Genomic DNA, 22897 nt, shown 5'->3' on the forward strand with positions numbered 1-22897 from the left:
TACAGACACTTGGAATTAGCCCTTGAATTGAAAACAGTCCTGAAATTGATAGACGTGACAACCAGGACATAAGTCAAAGGCAGGAATGATAGAATAATGAGCATTGAGGCAGTTTTATTTCCAGATGACTATATTGCGGCTAGTCTGTTCCATATCCATAGTCCAGGTAAGAGGCTTTTAGCTGATTGAGCTCTGCTGTGACAGAATGAAGGTAAGGTGTACAATCAAATTGGGCTATGGTCTTGATATGTGTCTGTCTGTCTCTCACACACACACACACACACACACACCCTCACACACACACACACACACACACACACACACACACACACACACACACACACACACACACACACACACACACTCCTTTGCTATATTACTTTTACACCAAAATTGCCTTCACCCGCCCTACTCTTTCACCCACTGTCAAGCTTACTAACCCTGGAATTCTCTAAAGTGATCAAAACAAGAGACAAAGACTGAGATTGAGAGAGAGAGAGAGAGAGAGAGAGAGAGAGAGAGAGAGAGAGAGAGAGAGAGAGACACAGAGACAGACAGAGGCAAAGAAAATGCAAAGAAATGCACATTTTGCTCTAGAAACATTTACTAAATTGCGCAAATGTTGACTATTTAGCGTGAGTATAATATAGCATTTTATGTTTTTTTATTCATATTTCTTTGTCCGTTGGCTTGACGGTCTGCCTCCAAGGATGAGAAACACAGCACCCAAGGGAGAAAGGGAAAAAAGGCATGAGATAGCAGATTAAGAAGACATGGTGGGGTTGTGGGTGGGTTGAGGGGGTCGTAGTTGCAGACAGAGCTCGATACGCCTCCCATTCTGGTCCATCACTGGTGGGCGCTACGGGTCCGCCTCCTCCACGTGGGCTGTGCTGTCAGGGCTCAGGAGGTCAGGAGGCGGAGGGAGGGTCGATGTGGGGCGGGTCGTGGGTCATAGGTCGAAGTGTTAGAAAGGTGAAAGCTCAAGGGTTAGCCCAGGGCCTCTTTTCCACTCTCTCTGTCCCGCTGTCCACACTTACTCATCTTCATCTCTGTGAGCTGGATGTACCGCAGCACGTTGGTGTCTTCATCACAGAAACGGAGGGAAGCAGAGAAGACATGTTTGTTTAGTACTAAGAGGTACTAAAGAGGAACAAGTTTTAATTTAGTCATTTTGAAAAGATTAATTATACGAATGCATTTGTATGGCACTTTTCATGTGAATGGAGCTCACTGTTGCTTCACAATAGATTATTTTCACAGCAGACATTTTGATGGGTTAAACACAACTGAAACGATAACTGTGTGTGTTTGATTTAGGTTGTGTTAGCTGTTAGGTAGGTGTTACTATGTGCCCGCATGGACATAGTCAACACTATTTACAACCTAAACGTCACATCTCACCTGTAGGCTCACGGTTCTTGGCATCACGCAGGTAGCGTAGGGCACATTCATAGTCACCCAGGTGGTAGAAGGCAATGCCAGCACGGTACATGGCCTTGAAGTGGTCTCTCTGGTGACTCAGTACCTTCAGACAATACTCTTTCACACGCTCATAGTTCACCAGCTCTGACTGCAATAGGCATGCTGTGGAGATGGAGAAACAGAAACACAGAAAGAAGCAATTTATGTCCAATGTAGCATGATCAAAAGAGCCAATTTGGCTGATTATGCTAAATTGGGACAAACGCTCAAACAGAGGGGGGGTGAGAGAGTTTGGTCAGAACTTTTATTAATCCCCTGACTCTGCGAAGTCTCTTCCTTAGAATGCAAGCAACAGGATACAAAGTAACATCTGCTGATGTTATCAGCCCTAACCCCTAAGTGAACTAATAATTTGCTCCGTTTAAAGCACACGCACAAAACTGCAAACCCATACACACAGCAGGAAGCATCACTGAATACTACACGCACTGGCAGTAAGTGTCAACACTTTGCAAGACATATTGTGTGTGGGGTGGGGGTGTGTGTGTTTATTTTAGCATAAGGAATGTCCAGCGACAGGAACCAGGCCTACTTCAAAGAGAAGGTCTGGAAAAGTGCTTGTCGCGGTGTTGTTTTAAATTTCAATAGCACGCTAGAAGGTGGGGGCATTTCTTTTGGAGAACAAAGGAAACGCCCGCCAAAGATACAGATATATATCCATGTGTTTTCCCCTCCTCTCTCTCTTTTTCAACGGCAAGCCGACCGAAAGGTCGTTGTTACACCATCTCTCCTGCCAAGACTTTAAGTCAATTCCTCGCGGACTTAGAGAAATACTCGTGGACCTAAGAGAACCACACGCAAGAGTTTCTCTGAGATATCCGTGTTTTCAAAGCTTGAATTAGCTTTTGCGTTTGCTATTTACACGCAATTAAGAGGAGAAGAAAACCATCTTGTTTTCCCCGGTATCCTGTTACCTAGGAGATCACCGAGCCGTTCGGGCAGCAACAAGCAGGTTGGTTTGGGCGAATGAATTCATCACCGTCATTATGACTGGTCTCCTTATTAATAACGCAAAGCTAAAACGAGAGCTCCCTCTTCCGCCAGAATAGAGCATAGGACCCTAGCCTCCGATTCTAGTCCAGAGAGAGAGAGGCACGCTAGAAACCTTATACTTTCCTTCTACCCTACTCTACTTTCTCCTATCTTTACCTTTTCTCATTATTGTTTTCTTCACGAATGCACCCTTACCATCTCATATGAACCAAGCTATTCGATGGCTGTAAATATGATATCCACAACAGCTACCAAATACGAATATTTAATAGCTACGGTGAGTAACACATTTCAAAGGAGCCTATCAAATACAGTCCATCTGGGATGGTAAGGGTGCATTCGTGAAGAAAACAATAATGAGAAAAGGTAAAGATAGGAGAAAGTAGAGTAGGGTAGAAGGAAAGTATAAGGTTTCTAGCGTGCCTCTCTCTCTCTGGACTAGAATCGGAGGCTAGGGTCCTATGCTCTATTCTGGCGGAAGAGGGAGCTCTCGTTTTAGCTTTGCGTTATTAATAAGGAGACCAGTCATAATGACGGTGATGAATTCATTCGCCCAAACCAACCTGCTTGTTGCTGCCCGAACGGCTCGGTGATCTCCTAGGTAACAGGATACCGGGGAAAACAAGATGGTTTTCTTCTCCTCTTAATTGCGTGTAAATAGCAAACGCAAAAGCTAATTCAAGCTTTGAAAACACGGATATCTCAGAGAAACTCTTGCGTGTGGTTCTCTTAGGTCCACGAGTATTTCTCTAAGTCCGCGAGGAATTGACTTAAAGTCTTGGCAGGAGAGATGGTGTAACAACGACCTTTCGGTCGGCTTGCCGTTGAAAAAGAGAGAGAGGAGGGGAAAACACATGGATATATATCTGTATCTTTGGCGGGCGTTTCCTTTGTTCTCCAAAAGAAATGCCCCCACCTTCTAGCGTGCTATTGAAATTTAAAACAACACCGCGACAAGCACTTTTCCAGACCTTCTCTTTGAAGTAGGCCTGGTTCCTGTCGCTGGACATTCCTTATGCTAAAATAAACACACACACCCCCACCCCACACACAATATGTCTTGCAAAGTGTTGACACTTACTGCCAGTGCGTGTAGTATTCAGTGATGCTTCCTGCTGTGTGTATGGGTTTGCAGTTTTGTGCGTGTGCTTTAAACGGAGCAAATTATTAGTTCACTTAGGGGTTAGGGCTGATAACATCAGCAGATGTTACTTTGTATCCTGTTGCTTGCATTCTAAGGAAGAGACTTCGCAGAGTCAGGGGATTAATAAAAGTTCTGACCAAACTCTCTCACCCCCCCTCTGTTTGAGCGTTTGTCCCAATTTAGCATAATCAGCCAAATTGGCTCTTTTGATCATGCTACACCAATTTCCAAGTTAGATTAATATACAAAATTATTGCTAGTGGAGGGTTGTTTGCTTTTGTTTTCTTGAGAGAATTTGTGGTTGATGTTGAACTCACAAAACATTTCGATGATCTAATTACTCTCAGACTCTCTGTTCAGGGACAAACATTGCATTGCACGGTCGGCAATGGTGTCTAAGGCCTGGGCTACACCTATATGGATCTTTTGCAAAACGCACATCCCTCCATTTTTTTGTGAGTTTGGGCCAAGTTTCAGGCTTTCAGCCACATGTAAACAGTGTTTTTGGCCACTCAAATGGAGGTTTTTGGAACCGGATAAATAAGTGAAGATTTTCCAAAATATCCGGATCAGTGGATCTGTGTATAGTCATGCGAAACAGAGCTTTTGAGAAACGATGACGTCACCTCTCATTAACGCATATCATTTTTACTATAATTAGGTTAGAAATGCAGCTTGTGCCTGCATGGAAACTACATGGATATCTATCTGATTGTTCATGTTTTTATATCACTGTTAACAACTGTAAAACTGTGGATATTAACCTACCAATAAGGACCCATGCCAAATGCCATTGCGCATAGTACACCAACAACAAGTCTATGCGTGGTGTGTGAAACTATTCTTGTGCTGTATTTTGCTCTCCGTTTCATGGTCATGGAGGGAGAGAGAGAGAGGGTGCAGCAGAGAGAGAGGTCAGGTGTGAATGCAATCGCATCAAATAGTGTGGTTGGTGAGAAGAAAGTATACAGTGGGTCATGTCCAGTACCCAGTCGCAAAATGTGCCGTGCCACATCTCTCTCCTGTTTAGGTAATAAAGGGTGCACCCTTGACTGCATTCCATTGTCACTGTGCCTGCATGCCGACCATGTAATATACATTAATTAATATATAATTTACATGTACTGGTATTATATTATACCGAAATGTGATTTATTGCAAGTTCCCACACAGTGTGCGGGATCTCCCTTCTTTTGTCTTACGCACCTGTCACCAACTTTTTTAGGTGTGCTTTGGCCTAACTATTAGCAACAGTAGCTCAGTGCCTCTGCCTTCGATATGAAGTAAGACATGGAGAAGCTACGGATCAACAGTAGCTCAGTGCCTCTGCCTTCGATATGAAGTAAGACATGGAGAAGCTACGGATCAACAGTAGCTCAGTGCCTCTGCCTTCGGTATGAATTAAGACATGGAGAAGCTACGGATCAACAGTAGCTCAGTGCCTCTGCCTTCGGTATGAATTAAGACATGGAGAAGCCACAGATCAAACTGGGAAACTTACTGTTGTTCCCAGATGGCTGCTGTACATCCTGAGTCATTGCCTCCTATATCAATAACATAAAAAACCACATACACGTACATACATTTTGCTATATCCTGTGTCTGATTGAATGCATTCTCAATTGCAATCACTTGGTCTAGATTAGAACATCATTGGAAGAAATGACCAAGAGTGAATGTTTTAGCCGACATCCTATTTCCTCAGGATATCAGTGAGCTGTTTATAAATAGCAATGCACAAGAGATAAAAAACCATGCAAGCACTTTGTGCCCCATGTGGTACGAGAGTAATTTCCCGACATATGCTATCTAGACAGCCGTAAAAAGTATAGGGAGTAGAGAAAATCGACACACACAGCTGTCACACCTTTAGACTGGTGGAGATGCTTAAGCTTTATTTCCCTGACTTAGCAGGTGTGCGAGAAGTTGTTAAAAGTGGAGAGGAGAGGTGAGGTGAGGTGACTCAGATTGTGAAGAAAACTGCCAAAAGAAATGCAGATTGAATTAAAGAAGGAGTAAGCTATGAATTGAAAGATACCTTATCAACAAAACCGACAGAGCTGAACTGCAAACAGCAGACACACCAGTAGTTAAAAGTACTGCCATGAAGCACAACTCAGTGAGTACTTAGTGTTTCATTACAGTCATCAATCCTGCCTTGCAGTAGCACTTCTCAGCTGCTCTGAGATCAGCTTAGGTGCAGATATAACTTCATTAGTAAACACACACACACACACACACACACACACACACACACACACACACACACACACACACACACACACACACACACAGCTTTTAGTCCAGCTAGGCTTTTAGCAGTCTGCTGATGGCTTGGATATGCGATCGCTCAAGCACTGCTTCCTTCAAAATCAGAGACACTTGTGGTTTTGGCTTCCATCTTGCCTCATATCTTCACCACCCATGTCACATTCACATCATATGCGTTTGTCCTCCGATTCTCTCGTTCTTCTTTTCTTTATATTACTTCACCAAGCCCATCCTCCATCTTCTGGTCTTTAATCATCTCTCCACTCTTACAGTGCCATCCCTCCTCCTCCGATCCTTGTCTCCAATGACTCCAATGACTCAGCTGATCCAAAATGCAGCAGCTCGCTTGGTCTTCAACCAGCCAAAATTCTCACATGTCTCCCCCCTGCTCCGCTCCCTCCACTGGCTCCCGGTCGCTGCCCGCACAGAATACAAAACTCTGATGCTGGCATTCAAAGCAACCAAAGGTATGGCTCCCCCATATCTTACAAGTATGATTGAACCCTACAAACCCGCACTCAGATCAGCCAACGCAGGGAAACTGGAAGTACCCTCACTAAAAACGCCGGGACAACGCTCCACACGTCCCAAACTCTTCTCCCTTCTGGCTCCAAAACTGTGGAATGCACTTCCCATTGCAGTCAGAACTGCAGCATCACTCCCAATCTTCCGCCGTAGCCTGAAAACCCACCTTTTCAGACTCCATCATGGCCCATAGCACTTACCCTAACCCCTTAGATAGCATTTCTGTTGGCTTAGATAGCATTTGACACAGACTTATAGCATGTTATGTAGACAGCACTATAATTGTATTGTATATAGTCATAGCACGCCATAGTACATTATGTATAGCATAGTAGTAAATATGTATAGTTTATATGTATAGTGTATGTATAGTTTCATTATATAGATATTCCACTGTTACTTTCTTAGCTTACGCATGTTTCATGATATTGATAAATGCTTTTATGTGATGTATTCCCATGCTAAATCTGCTAAATGCCTAAATTGTAAATTGTAAATTGTACTCTAAGGGTGCCATTTTGAAGATCCGTTTTACAATGGGGTAATACATAAATTGCCCTCGCTCTGCGCACAATCGTATTATGAAAGGCATATCGGCCCGTGTTGAACGCACACACATATGGCATACGGTGTTCCTGAATATTTTAGCATTGTGGGAGTGTCCATATGTTAATTATTTTCGCTTTGCGCAATTTGCTATTAAGCCCCTTGACCTAAAAACACTCAGCGCATAACGATTAGACGTGGGTCTGACCACCTCATAAATGCAAAAAGCACTGTTTGATTTTACACTTGAGCGGCTCTGGGAGGCTGCTGGAGTTTTTCCATGTCTGTTTATTATAAGCGGCTTCTTTTTCTGTAAAGTTGCTTGTAAATATTGGTAGTTGACTAGTTGTACTAGTTGTGGTTGCTTTTCTTGTTTCTAAAGTGGTTATTTGGGCTTTTCTCCTAATGTTGTTTAAACCAGTGATCCTCACACAGCACATTCCCATGTCAAGGATCCCCAGATGAATGCATTTGCCCAACTAAGGCTAATCCAAAAATTAAATTATTTTTTTCCAAGATTACTTTTGAAAATAGCAGATCTATACCAGCTCACAATGCATCACATTCATTCATTAAAACGATGAACTCTGACTGCAGGGGGATATATAATGATCATTATAACAATGTGCAAGAACATATTTAAAAAGAAGGAAGAACTTTATATTTGTGGACAATCAAAATATGTTTTTTTATTTTAATCTGGATATGGCAGACTCACTATCTAGAAAATAAAAACATGGCACTTCATTTAAAATAGGTTACAGACCCCTGTTATATGCGCTTATTTTTATAGACCTATTTACTTGTTTCTATGAGACATGGCAACAGCCTCTTTTTGCCTTTTTGTTGTAAAATGTTGAGATTAGAAACGGCCATAATTCTTTCATTTCTCAACCTTAAAAATAAATAAAAACATCTCCATAATCCTTGGGAAGTTTGCTTTCACACCCGATTCAAGTCTTCTTCAATAAAATGCTACGAGCGAAGACAATATACCATCGGGGCACAGCATTAAGCAGTAGCATTCAACTCATTCCTTCATCATGACTTGAATGAAATAAAATATAATAAACGTTATTTTACTGGTGTTTTTCAATAGAAACAAATTATTTTGAGGCATAAAGGTGACAGCATGCAGTGCAATAGGAATAATTAACCCAAATGTGACAAAGTCATGTCATGTCTTCTATGGTGCCAGCCTGAAGAAATGTAATACCATGCACGATCCCCAAAGTGCGCATTCCGTATGTGACATCAGCTGACTGGTAAAGAGAATAGTACACATGTTGATTGGGTACGTCTCAAACACGCCTTAAACCCACCCATGACTAATTCAAGGCCGTTTTGCGCAATCCACGGGGTGTCGAAAGCGCTTCTTAACATGCCCAAAATTGCAATATGACATACAACACGCCCCCAGCTCATAAAACTGTCATATTATATGAATTGCTTAATGGAGCCCTAAGTCTCTAACACAATCCACCTTCAATTCAATTCAATTCAGCTTTACTGTCATGAGAAAACACATTTAAACTGAAAGCAAATATGAGAAACATACATAAGAAATCTATATAGTTCAGCAACTTAAAAACTATAGCTTACGAATCCATGCACGAATTGTGCATTTGCTGTCAGAAATAGTAACATGTAAGCCAGGTTAACTGGGTATAACGCTTTCCCTCCCTCTCTATCGCGCTGCCCTCAGTGTGTCCTTGACACGCAGACAGCAGTGAACAGCATGAGTCAGGGTCTATTAGCTGGAAGGCAGGGTGAGTCAGGAGTGAGAGACAGAGGAGGAGGGTGGGGGGAGGAGGGGTGGAACCAGGCTGCAGTGGGAGAAGGGGGGGGGGGGGGGGGGTATGGGATTGGGGACATAAAGGTGACTTGAGCTGCGGTGATGGAGGGCTAAACAGAAGAGGTGGGGGAGGGTCCATTAAGTGTCACCTTGCCTTACATCGTGAGGTCTGCGTACATGCATGCACAGTTTGCACACGCATGTGTGTGTGTCAGTGTCAGTGTGTATGTGTGGCTGCAAATTGGATGACAAGCCAATACAGTAAGTGAGAAGGCTTTCCTAAAAAGAAGCAAATAATGGAGTTTTGTCAGTTACATGTGGCCTTGCCTGCCGACAACAAAGTCCATCACACTGAATAATTTACCACAGATGCCAAGAGACGGACATGCTCAATATACTGATCAATATGTTTTGGTGTTTAGAGGTTGTTGTCTGTGTGACTATTATGTATGCGTGCGTTAGCGACTACTCCTTTATCTTTGTCCATGATAGCAAGACATGCACGCGCACACACACACACACACACACACACACACACACACACACACACACACACACACACACACACACACACACACACACACACACACACACACACACACACACACACACACACACACACACACACACACACACACACACACACACACACACACACACACACACACACACACACACACACACACACACACACACACACACACACACACACACACACACACACACACACACACACACACACACACACACACACACACACACACAACAAACCATTGGAGGCTTGAGAACCCTCATCTTTTGAGATGAGTCAGCCCATTGATGATAGAGTGAGACGATTGAAGATGATTTACAGTACTCGAGCACTCTCCACACAATAGCTCTACCCCTCCTGTACACCTCTCCACTTCTATACAATCACAGAGTTGTTGGACTGGGTAGGATCCTACAACTGGGTATAGGACCCTTCAACGTTGGAGCTATGTTTAGCTAGCAGACAAAATTTCAGACACATTTCGCCTAAAATCGATCCTACCCGTCGCCTTTGGAATTTGGATAATTTACATTTAATTGTTGTTTTTTGGCCCACATTTGGCGCACTACATGATTACGCAACATTTCTACAACATCTTGAACTGGAAAGGCTGTGGCAGCAGCAAACATGCGATCTGCCTTTACGGACAGATCGTATACAGTACATCGTGTTAGCTCTTGCTGCTTTTTTTATTACTGAGTCAATACAATGGATAACAGCCCAACGGACCCTTGTCTGTGTGTGAGTCCCTCTCCCTCCCCATCTCCTCTGGCATGAGTTGAGCAACGGCAAGGCTGCAGAACATCATCACTAACATAAATAATATTGGCATTTACCCAAATGAACATAATACGGTATCTTAGATCACATCAGCATAGTAACAAGTAAGACGCCCTGAGGGCAAGATGCATGCACGCATCCACCTGGGTGACGGGCCTGACGGCAGACTGCTGGGCGAACGCTGGTGCTTTGGCATGGGGGGTCAGATCAACATATGGAATGAATTCTGTACTAGCCTTATATGGAGCGAGTGTGTCAGTCAAAAGGAAGACATCGAAGAGGAAGGACGGGTGCATGGGGAATGATCAACATATGGAATGTCAGAACAGGTAAGCTCCATATATGGAGATTTAAGGGTTTGAGGTCAGACGTAGACTTTCTGTATGCAGATAGGTGATCTAGGTGATGATCCAGTCGGCTATCCAGGGTTTTCAAGCACCTGGCACAAACCCAATGATGACCAACCAGGCCAATGCAGAGCAAGCCACCCTGGAGCCCTGTACCTTAGGAATAATATTATATAGCCTATAACAGGCTACTAGATGTGAGGGTCGCATAGCGGCCCGTTTTTATAACCACACTGCTGTGGCACAAGCCTCTCCTCTCCTCTCCACTGACACAGCTTTCAAGGGATCTGGTTACACACACACACACACACACACACACACACACACACACACACACACACACACAAAGAGAGAAGCACAATTTAAATAGAGAAACAAATACATCCATACACACTTTACCCAAGTGAGTGTCCAGCCACACCCTGCTGGGCCATTAGGCAGACGGATGGCATGCCAGAGGAAATGGTGTGGTGAGATGCATTAATGATGTGATAATGACAGGATCATCAGGAGCCAGTCAGGCAGAGATATTAGAGACACCCTACTACTGTACAACACAGATACAGCTTGAACCACATAAACATTACAAACATACTATTTTTCAACTTGACTTTTGTTTTTCTCCAGATTTTGCATTTATTTACATTATCCGCATATCCATTAAAATGTCACCAACCTTGCCTGAGTTGAGTATCAGTGTTGGCTACGCATGATTATAGAGTCCTGGATGATTTATGTTCAATGTTTTCTCTAGGGACTATTTTTTTGCTAAAACTTTCAAATTAATGAGTCTTTAAAATCATTAAAATGCAATGATAATAACCCCACAAAGAAAGCTAGTGTCAAGCTAATTTTAGGCAAGAATAGCTGCAAGCTCACCAACTTAGTGTTGATAGAAAAAAGCAGTCTATAAGTACAGTTGCAAGGGAGGTAGAATGAGGCCAAGAGACAGAGACACTATAGAGACCAAGAGACAGAGACAGACAGACAAACAGAGAAAGAGACATACAGAGAGAGAGAGAGAGTGTGAGAGAGACAGAGAGAGAGTGAGAGAGAGAGCGAGACTGTCGTGCTGAAAGCTATATCATAACTGCACTTGAGTGTCTCTGACCACTGGGCAGACAGGACGGCTAACAAGACAACATACTGGAGGAAAAATGTCTAAATTTACCCGCTTGTGATCATGCTTTTCAGGAGAAACCCAAACAGGTGTAATAGCAGCTGTGGACGTGTGTGTGTGCAAGTGTGAGAGGCTCGTGTGGCTGTGCGTGCATGCGTGTGAGTGTGAGTGCATGTGCGTGTGTGTGCCTGCATGCGTGAGTGAGTAAGTGTGTGTATGCTCAGGAATCCCACCAGCTTACCCAAGGGGTTTATTTTCAGAGTCTGCAAAGAGTCAGGCCTTTCATGTATCTGCAACAGTCAAAGCCAAGGGAAAAAGTAGGAACCAAAACGAGCACAAGAAAGAAATGGTAAGAGTATAGAGAGATGAGACACACAGAGGGCAAGGGAGGACAGAAAGAATGTGCAGCGAGCGTGCCAAACAATCCAGAGACAGACGGCAGAGAGAAAAGATAACAAGAGCCTCTGTGTACAAAAAGAGAATTTTGTTGGTCAGTGTTTCATTGCGGTCATTGCATGCAGTACCACGCCGCCCCCACCTAAGATTTTTCAGGAGTACACATGCACGCACATGAATCGATTAAAAACAACCTTAAGTTCACACAAACCGAGTTTACAAAGGCGGCTGAGTGCCAAGTGTCACACCAGCAGTGTGAATGAACATAGGAATAAGCCTGAATAAGCCCATTGTGTGGCCTGCTAACTCCTGTAGTGTAGGTGTTAAGCGACGTGCGATTGAGGTCATTAACATAGCATCCATTCAAAGATAACATCACCAATGCAACACTGGTGTTGGTGAAACATACAGTAAGTGCAGAGGCAATTATAAGTGTTCACTAGATCCTATTTCCGTGGTTAGGGAGGCCATATGTAGCACTGTTCTCGTCCACAGTGATCTCTACAGGTCAATAGACAAATAAGCCCAATAAACAGTAAAAAAAGACCTAAACAACTCTGAATCATTCTTTCATGCTCATATCTGTAGTTTTCTGTACCATGCAGGGAAGGTTTTAAGAAGGATAACCGAGATGGCATTTTCATATACACATAAATTGGATGCAAGACCCTATTTTGATTGATTTAATTTGGGGAATTTGTGTGTGTACACGTGCGCTGCATGTCTCTCTCTCTCTCCATGTCTCTCTCCCTCTATCCTGTCAATCTTCACTTAAACATCTGTCAATCTTCATTTAAACATCTATCAATAAAGGCAGAATTATCATAATATTCATAAAATATGAAGATTGACAGGATAGAGGGAGAGATATGGGGAGAGAGAGACACGCAGCAAAGGTCGTCGGGAACGGGATCCGAACCTGTGACACGTTGCCACGCCACCCCAGAGCCCAGGAGCCTGGACCGCCATGCCAGCAGCCCGGGACATAGATGTGTTTTTTCTTTTCTTTTCTTTTCTTTTTACATTAACACAACATAAATACTTGACTGGTAGTATGTGTAGCTTTGAAAGTTTTCCTACATCTCCCATTGGTTAAAAACTTGAAATACTAGATTATGAAATTAGAGAGAGATGAGCTTTTGGATGATTCAGAAAAACCCAAATCAAGAACTACGGTATTACTGCTTAAGGAGCTGTGTCGATAGAAAGCATTATTTGGGCTGCCAGCACCTTTCTGCCAAGCATCGTGTTTCAGCCACCTCTGCGTCTATCGATGTTTGGCCACTTCAAGTAGTCAGTAGAAAGTAACAATATCTGGGACTTATATCGCTTTTCATGGTACTCCAAGACGCTTTACATGTGTGTAGGCCAGACGAGGGAACATAAGAAAAGTATAAGAAAAGTAGTTAAACTTTTCCATCAACATCACAGTTGATGGACACGGTACTTAAAATATCAGTGTAATTTTGGAAAGAGTCTTAGCTCATGTGAGACATAGCAGTGGGAATGGTTCAAGTTGGTAAGGTAGTATTTGACAGTAAAGTACGAGGAGAAGGGGTCTACTATAGGCCCCCCTCCTTGTTTCCCTCTACAACAAATCAATTTGCTGAAAATAGCAGATCTACAAGCTTTGCTACAAGCAAACATGTTTTGGAGAATTAACATAAAATCACATCCGCTAAAGAAATCCTCTTGGAACTGAAAAAACGAATAAAATAAAAACATATACTATGAACTTTTAACATATAAGGCTGAAGGAGCAATACTCTTCTGAGGCAAGAGCAGAATACATACCAAAAAATATAGCGGAAGCTTTCAGAGTTTTTCATAAAGATTTATATGCAGACTTAGACACCACTTAAGTAAATAATCAAATCAAAGACTTATTTTCTAAAATACATTGCCCATCACCAACAGAGGAGGAGGCACTTGAAATGATAAAATCAATAACACAACAGGAAGTTTTGAAAACCATCATATCACCAGGAACAGACGGATTTCCTGGAGAATTTTATGGAGTCTTTGCAGAACAGGGTCTGAAGCTATTATCTCTGTGTTACATAAAGAGGGAAGGGCCTAAACTACTGTAAATTTGAGGAATGTAGACCAAGAGCATGTTATACAATGACTTATATTTTACCAATATTTGACAAAGCATCTTTGTCAAATCTGTCATTTGGATCAAACATCCAATAGACCAGCAACCCTTATTCTGTTGATCTACTGGCCACATAACACCCAATAACCAAGAGCTATGGAAAAATCACAAAACTAAAACCAATTTAAACAGAAATAAAATGCCAAAGGAGCCAGATTTGGCATAACCTGAGGAAACTGCCCTCCGACACAACCACACAGGCCTATGTTTGTTCAACCCCTTTTGGTGTTAGCATTATGTTATGCTTTAGCTATTGAGAAATAGCAGATCTACAAGCGCATAGTGCGCCACCGAGTGGCGTGCTACGAGCTTGTAGGTCTGCTATTTTTGAAAAATCTAAGAACGACTGACATAGAAACAGCTTTTTCAGAAAACTGTCAGGATGTAGAAGACATTTTTAGAATCTGATCTCAGGTCAAAATGGGTTAAAGAAAATGGTCATAGTTACCACTGAGGAGATCTGGAGTCTGACCCTCTTTCTGTCTCTCTCTAGCCTATCTCTAGCCCTCTCCTCTCCTAACCCTTCCATCATCCCCCCAGCTAATTTAAAGCCGCTGGTGATCAGTCTGCTGCTCATCACCCTGTAATTAGTTCTGGAGGAGTATAACAGCAGATGGAGGGGAAATCATCATTCTCCATGATCTTTCTCTCTCAGCCACACACACACACACACACACACACACACACACACACGCACACCCTCATTCCCTCACATATTCCCTTGAGCTGTCTCACATCCTACATTAATCTCTGTCCTCATCCTTCACTTGCAGCTTCCATCTCTCAAGATCGGCCTTTTCCAGCTCAAACCACCCTTTCTGTCTTTCCCTGCCCCACACTGCTATCACCTTTCACTGGACATATCGCAAGCCATGGTTTGTCGTAGGCATATATATTTTCAACTTATTTACCCATCATGCACTTTGCTAAAATAAATCAGCCCCACAGATCTCGGACAGAGTGGTGCGTCATTGACCTCTCCACGCCCACTAGTAATAGGCTAGTTTACCTGCTCAGCCTTGTGTAGACGCCTATCCTTGTTATTATTGGGAAGGGCAGGGCTAGAGTGGCATCGCTCTCTGCACTGACATGACGCAGCAATATCGTCCGACTACACCACCCGCTTCGTGTGTGGACGCACGTGTGTGTATACACTGTATAGCAGAGGTCTGGGACGGTCTGGTCTACCAAATGAGCAGGTTTCTTTCTGCCTACCCCCCCCCCCCCACACACACACACACACACACGCCTATATCCGTATAGAAACTGCTAGTAAGGCCCAAACCGCACCAATGCAAGTCCTTGCAACAAAACTGTTTCAGAACACTATAGTGCAACTCCTTAATTGCAACTGCCACTGGGGATAATGATTTCATGCTACTACATGCAACTACTCGCAACCGTTTGGTTGCAAGGAGTTGCTTCGCGAATCATCCATGGTAAGAAAAAGGCCAATATTGCTAGTTAAGCACAGTGGTGGAAAGTTAAGTAACAAAGTACATTTACTAGTGCAAGTACTTGTCAGTGACAAGTTGTCACAGTTTGCAGTGAGGTGTTAGGACCCAAGTGCGGGAACTGAAACTCAGAACAAAGGCAGGAGAAGGTAGGAGAAGAAGATCCCGTAAACTTGACTTTACTTGGTAAATGACATAGGAGCTCATCACCCAACCTGGCTCAGCTGGTCCCTACAGGTGATGGCACTCAGGGCAATCAGACTACCAGAGTCAGAGGAGAGTCTGGCGTGGGTTAGCCTCCATACCCGTTAGCTCAGGCTAGGCGTGGGTCAATCACAGAGACATGTCAACACGGAGCAGAGGGCACATGCTGGTCATCAAGGGAAAGAGTCCAAATATTGTACTTTTACTCCACTACATTTATTTGAAAAATGTAGTTACTAGTTACTTTGTAGATTCAATATTATTACAAGTAGTAGAGGAGGCTGAACAAACAGTCAAAAAAGGACACGCACACCTAAACCTATAGGCTGGGTGCTGGATCAAAATAAAGTCATAATGAAGAAATGAAAATATCCACACACCAATTGATGCTCCCAAAATATCTTTACTGGTGGGTAACGTTTCGGGCCGCAGGCCTTCTCCTCAGACCTTCAATATTATTACAAAACATACATTAACCACTACAACCCTATAGATTTCGACCATTTGAAAATAGCCTATCAACAAGCTCACAATGAGTCATGATGCGATGCATTGTGAGCTTGTAGATTTTCATACATTTGAAAACATTCTGCATAAGGAGTACTTTTGGTACTTGCATGATGCCAAATTGCCAATACGTATTTGTACTTTTACTCAAGTAAATGTTGAATTCCGGACTTCTACTTGTAACAGAGAATTTCCATATTGCAGGATTGATACTTTTACTTAATTAAACAATGTGAGTATTTTTTCCACCACTGGTTACGCAGCAGGTTATCTGGGCACAAACCACAGCGCACTGCGCAAAGGGCTTGTAAGCCTCTGAATTAGTCATGGGTGTCAACTGCTGTCCATTGCTGTCAACGGAGTCTGCTACTACTAATTGAAATAAATGGATTTGTATCCCCTACTCTCTCCTCAATGCTCGTGTGCATGCAAAGAAACTCATGTCCTGCCTAACTTACGCTCTACCTCACTCCAAGCATTGTTCTATTCACCCCAAATAGTTTCTGACTAATTCTCAGCTGTGTGTGCGTGTGCGTGTGTGTGTGTGTGTGTGTGTGTGTGTGTGTGTGTGTGTGATTATCAAATCATATTTCTCATAATCTCCTTGCCTTCTGAATGTATTGTTTTCCTGGGTCTTTTGAGTTGAAACAGACATTCAGATGGATAGTGAGTTGAGTGAAATAAAACACATAATATACTTATTTTTTATTGAGATTATATCTGCAATTGTACTCCAAGCCACAGACATAATTCTGTTGTGGCGCTCAGAGGCCATTAGCAGGCTGGTGATGTCATCTGTGGAAACAGGGCAGATGCTCGCCTGCAGCTCTGCAGGTCAAAACATCTATTATAAATAAAGCAATTGCCTTCCACCACAGATCAGAGACCATCTATGAATAACTCTTTTTAAAATCCCACATTTTACTGGCAAAAATGAAGTGGGCTTGGCAAGCTTGCCAGCATTGATTCATGACTCCTGGGTATAGCGAATACTTGCTTACTTTATCTTTTGAAAACCATTGTTATGGACAGTTTTGTCCATCTAGTTGGTACAAGACAGATGTGAGTGCCTCACTGCCTCTGCAGAGGTCAATGGAGAACGCTGCCAAGTGGTTTGGCGTGGAATCTCATGAGACTGTAATCTGATTACAAGCTGTAAATGTGTTCCGAATAAGTACCCAGTTAATGGCTGAGGCGTGAACTCTCATAATTTCCCAAAATGGCAAAGATCAGCAACAGCAACCAACCAGTTCTGCTTTAGGAACAGACACTTGCCTGTACATTATACACATCTCACATACAGGCGATCACAAACACACGTCATATCACACATAATCTCCCACACAGACTCAGTGTAGCAGTAGGCTATTTGTATTGCACTTCATGGTTACAGAACGGAATTCAGTCCCTAATCAAGTTGGGTGTTGTGGAGACAATGAGCTGCTCTCCACAGCTCCTCTTTATAGCCTGCTACTAATCACTCAACAAGGAACAGCTGACACAGGGTGTGGCAGCCAAATGATTGACAGGTGAGTCTCTAGACCAGCAGCATAGATCATAGCAGCATAGATAGGCAGACAGAAGAAAGACAACATTAGTGAACCGACAGATAAACAAATGATAGAGTCTGATTAGAGTGTATAGAGCGTCGCAGTCCCGCCCCCTACCAGGGCCCAGGAATTATTCTCCGTTCATTTTCCTCATAGACATTTAAAAAAGTATTTATTTAAAGACCTTTTAAGCCTCGTACAAAGCCAACTCTTGTCGTGACAAATCATGACAAACGCATAATTAGAAAGAAGAAAAAAACGGCAGGTTACAACATTTTCTTTGTCGTTTTTCTTCTTTGTAATTATTTGTTTGGTCCAAAATATTGTGTTTGTTGTCATGATTTGTCACGACAAGAGTTGGCTTTGTCCGTAACCGTCTTTAAATAAATACTTTGTGAAATGTCTATGGGAAAAATGCATTGGGAATCATTTCCTGGGGCTGGCGTCGTCATGAAAGGGGGCGGGACAGCGATGCTCTATAGTGTGCCAGCACAGAACACCATGCGTTGATGCCATGTGTGCAAGCACCTAACATATGCCAATTATGAAAATTGCGCAACATAATTATGCAAGTTAGCATCCGGCAGTTTCAACATGCTGGGATCGACCCATAATCAACATTTCTAACATAAAACCTTGGTGTACTCAACAGGCCTGTTCACATTCTGGCAAGTGGACTAATAGGTAAATGAGAAAGATTAATTTCCTCAAGGAAATATCCTAACTATGTGAAGCAGTGGGCAGCTACTGAAAACTGCCCGGCAACCAGCTCCAGGCGTCCAGCTCTTGAAAGAGAACGATTCTAAGTTTACACAGTAGGGCTCAGACCGTTTTAATCTTCACATCGTGGTAATAATCTTTCCTTATCAGGTCATCATTTTCATTTCCTTCTGCTCTTCTAGAGTGCTTGTTTCAACTGTGGAAAATAACTGGTGCAGTGTCCGTACTGGTGCTAACTCAATGTAAAATTGGCCCAGTGAGGCTCATATACTGTACTGTAGCAACAGAATCCATCAGTGCTGGTTCAGCAAAATGCAGCCGACACAACCTTTACATTTCAATGACAACACAGCCAGGGTGTAACAGGGATAAGCCTTCAATGTCAGCCCATGTAAACGAAGCATTCAATGTTAAGCCAGAGCTAGCAGGGGAAGGCTCAGATATGAAATCAACGGCTTTTGGGTGGAATATATAAATAGCCAAAATGTTTACTCTGTAAACATCATGACAGCACTATTGGTTCAGTACTGATGAATATTTCACTTTGTCTCTCTCTCTCTCTCTCTCTGTGGATGTCAGAAAGGACATGTTCCTGAACTTCCTGTGACCTGATGGTGTGACTTTCGAACACGTCTTTTTTACTCAGTCCAATCTTCTTTTTTTCTCCACTCTCTCCTTTTTCTCTCTCTCACTATCTCTCTCTCTGCCAGTCATCGTCAACCAACACCCCCCACCCACCCATAGTTGAGTGGATCTTATTTACTAGTGTGACTGTGACGATAGTCGTGCAGGCCTGCCATGGCCGTGATGTCATCATTTAGCTGTGGATAGGAATTATCAGGATTGGTCTTGTCCTCCCGGCGAAAAACGCTACACAGTAAAATCCCTAGTGTTCATTTAACATAGAAGAGTGTGCAGATGGAACGAAATGGACCGTTTTGGTTCAATTTGAGTTCCATTTATATTAAGGACTTTACTGTGCAAATGCACTGCAGCATAAACTCAACAACAACCTCCTCTAGTCGCTTACATCCCCTGCCTGTCACTCTACTGTTATCTCCCTCGCCCGACTACTGTACATAATCGGCTCCTATTAAACCGTCCTCCGTCCAGTTTCTCTCGCTCCTCTCCATCTTCACCCCCTCCGCCTCATTTCCTTCATGGCACCCCCTTTAGCCTCAGCACCGACTCACAAAGTCCACCATCCTCAGTTTGTGCTCCAAAGTACAGTAGTGATGTAAAGAGTAGTGTGGTGGTGGTACAGTAGAGTGAGCACCCAGCCGTGTGCTCCACAGCAATGCTACACCATCTGCAGACCTGGCACACCTCCCATTCTGCTACCCCCACACATACACACACATACCCAGTGGTTGAAGAAGTACTCACATGTATTACTAAAGTAAAAGTACCCAGACGGCAATTTAGAAATACTCTGTTACAAGTAAAAGTCCATATTACTTAAAGTAGAAAGTACTCATTATGCAGAATGTCCCCTCACAAGTTCATATGTATCAGTCTTTTGAAAATAGCAGATCTACAAGCTCACAATGAGCATGTTATCGGTTATTTTCAAAGGGCCGAAATGAATAGGGCTGAAATGGTTAATGTATGTTTTGTAATGATAATCAAAATCTAAAGTAACAAGTTTTCAAATAAATGTAGCAGAGTAGGCTATAAGTCAAAATATTGGAAATACTCAAGTAAAGTACAAAAACCACAAAATTGTACTTAAGTACAGTACTTACGTAAATGTAAATGTACTTAGGTACTTTCCACCACTGCACTTAACCCTCACCCACCTCCATCTCTTAACTACCGGTACTCAAAAACGTGCACATTACATTTCACTGTCTGCTGTCTTCCTTCTTTTTCATGGACAAGTCCTTCTCCTTCCATAGTCAGGGGATAATAATAAAATCTGGGAATACATTTCTTATCAATAATTTTCTTCACCAATGTGTTTGTAAAGGTGTAACATATCCCACATTGGTTTCTATTCAACCACCCTAGGGGAATTTTTGACAGCTGCTGAAAGTTAGGGTACCATACAACCATTATAAGACAAAATGTTCTAAATTTCATTATGCTTTAAGTAGCATGTGAGGTGTCAAACTGGGGTTTTTACATGATTCTGAATCCATTCCAGGCATTAGTTTTGCACGAAAAACACTCCTTGGGCTTAAAAAGGCCATAGCCGTCATCACAAATGTGATGAGGTCAGCACACAAGTGTCTATGGCCGAATTTAGCCCAACGTTCGTGCAAAACTAATGCTTGGAATGGATTCAGAATGATGAAAACCCCCTAGTTTGACACGTCACATGCTACTTAAAGCATAATTAAATTTAGAACATTTTGTCTTATAATGGTTGTATGGTACCCCAACTATCAGCAGCTGTCAAAAATTACCCTAGGGTGGTTGAATATATAGAGACCAATGTGGGATATGTTAGTAAACACCTTTACAAACACAATGGTGAAGAAAATTCTTGGTATGAAATGTATTCCCAGATTTGACATTATAATAATATTCCCTGACTACCATGTCTCTCTCTCTCCTCTCTGACACCCTCCATTCTAGTATTACTTAGCCCTAGTCTTATCGCCCTCTCCACCCGTCTCCCTCCCCTCCAAAGCATCTCCCTCTGTGACGTAGCTTGGCAGGAGATGAAAGGGAGGATCTTTATTCTCTGCTTTTGCAAAGCCACTGGTGCACCGTACAGTAACAAGGGGCTTCCGCTCTCCTTTAAGCCTGATTTCGTATCCGTATGACGGTGTCCCACACGTGACGTAAATGTGACGCATTGTGAGCTTGTGTGTGATCGTGTGTGTGTGTTCGTGTGTTCATTTTCTTTAGTCTCTTGTAACCAATTCTGGGGTGAACATTCTGTGAAAATAGCAGATCTATAAGCTCACCGTGCGCTGCAACGCATTGGGAGACTGACTGTAGTGTAGATTGTCTATTTTGGGTGAAGACATTTGAGTTTGAGGGAAATGGCGTTCGGACCTGGAGCCCTGGGGGACCCCAGGATATTAAGTGTATAGGATTACGTGGTTGGGAGTGTAAGAATTGACCCAAGATGAACCCGTCCGTTTTTACGTCTGTGAGACTGGGCATAGGCCTACACTCACACTGAAACACGTGCACACTCACACGCATACATACACACACAAATTCAAAACTAGTTTATGACACAGGTTTGCTTTTAGGCTTGAGTCGTTTCCGGATGAACCTCATTCTGTGGCAGTGATCCATTATCCTATGGCTCCACAGTCAGCTACTTTATACATTAGCCCTGTGCCCTGCCATCAGTGCCATGTCAAGGCCCCATATGCTGATTCATGTCTGAGTCTGTGAGTGCAGAGCCAGTGTCCATTTTTGCACTTAAGAGTTATATTAACACATTGCTAAATCATCACACTGAGTAGATCAACGGAGAGCTGCGGAGGCGCCTGAATAGCAAAAAGGGGTTTACTTTGATGTGATGAATATGAAACAAAATAATCCACTTGTCCTCTCTCTCTCTCATTGACACAGATTGAGCAAATAACAAAGACCAAAGCAGGAGAACTCAGGAGATTAGAGTTGGTGCACCCACCGAGGAATAGAGATCGGCTCATTCACAGCAACAGAAGCAATTAATTCTCCATTTCATTTCTTTTCCATTTTGTTATTTTTTCTTCAACTATCACGTTAATGCTTTTTAAACTGCATATATGGTAACGGTATACCTCTGCTGTCGGGAAGAAACGACTTAACTCCAAAATGTTCATTTTTCAGGAAATGACAAATACTGCCTCAACGTTGGTGTGGTGACCCACCGACTTCACATTCAACACACGTTCCACACCCCCACAGGGAATGCAGTGCCAGGTATCGAGTCGGTCGGACCCACGGTTCTCCAGAACCACCACAAAAGGCTCTGGTCAAATTAAAGTATTTATTATACTGAAAACACTAGGTGAACATAACGGGAACAGAACACCATAACAATATCTATAGTCAAGCAGGGAACATAAGGAACTGAGGGTTTAAGTAGACACAGGGATCACAATACACATGTGAACAAAACAAACAAACACTGGGATTGGCTAGGAGACTAACAGGACACAGGTGGAGAAAACTAGTAATCACAAGGAGGTAAGACAAGACAGGCAAACACAACTAGGCAGAACAGGAAACACTAGGGCATCACTACATAATAAAAGTAGACAGTATACAGATTATAGTTCATGACAATACAGTTCGTGACACATACACAGACTGGCTGACAGTTAAAACGGGTGCTATGACAACGTATATCATTAGGTTCCCAAGTTGCATCGTTCCCAAGTAGGCCGGTGGCCAACTGCGACGGGCACGTACAGGTCTAG

General features: G+C 42.8%; 1 protein-coding gene across 1 annotated transcript in view; it reads right to left on the reverse strand.

Moving 5' to 3' along the window:
- Positions 1–425: 425 nt before the first annotated feature.
- ttc9b (tetratricopeptide repeat domain 9B) overlaps positions 426–22897 on the reverse strand; it is a gene marked incomplete at its 5' end in the record, with an annotated part of 32056 nt that continues 9584 nt past the window's right edge. The window contains 2 exon segments of the mRNA XM_083772391.1: positions 426–1082; positions 1402–1584. Of these exon segments, the coding sequence (XP_083628517.1) occupies positions 988–1082; positions 1402–1584 (278 nt within the window). The 3' untranslated portion in view covers positions 426–987.

Source organism: Protomyctophum parallelum (assembly GCF_964188405.1).
Source record: "Protomyctophum parallelum genome assembly, chromosome: 9".
Lineage (NCBI taxonomy): Eukaryota > Metazoa > Chordata > Actinopteri > Myctophiformes > Myctophidae > Protomyctophum > Protomyctophum parallelum.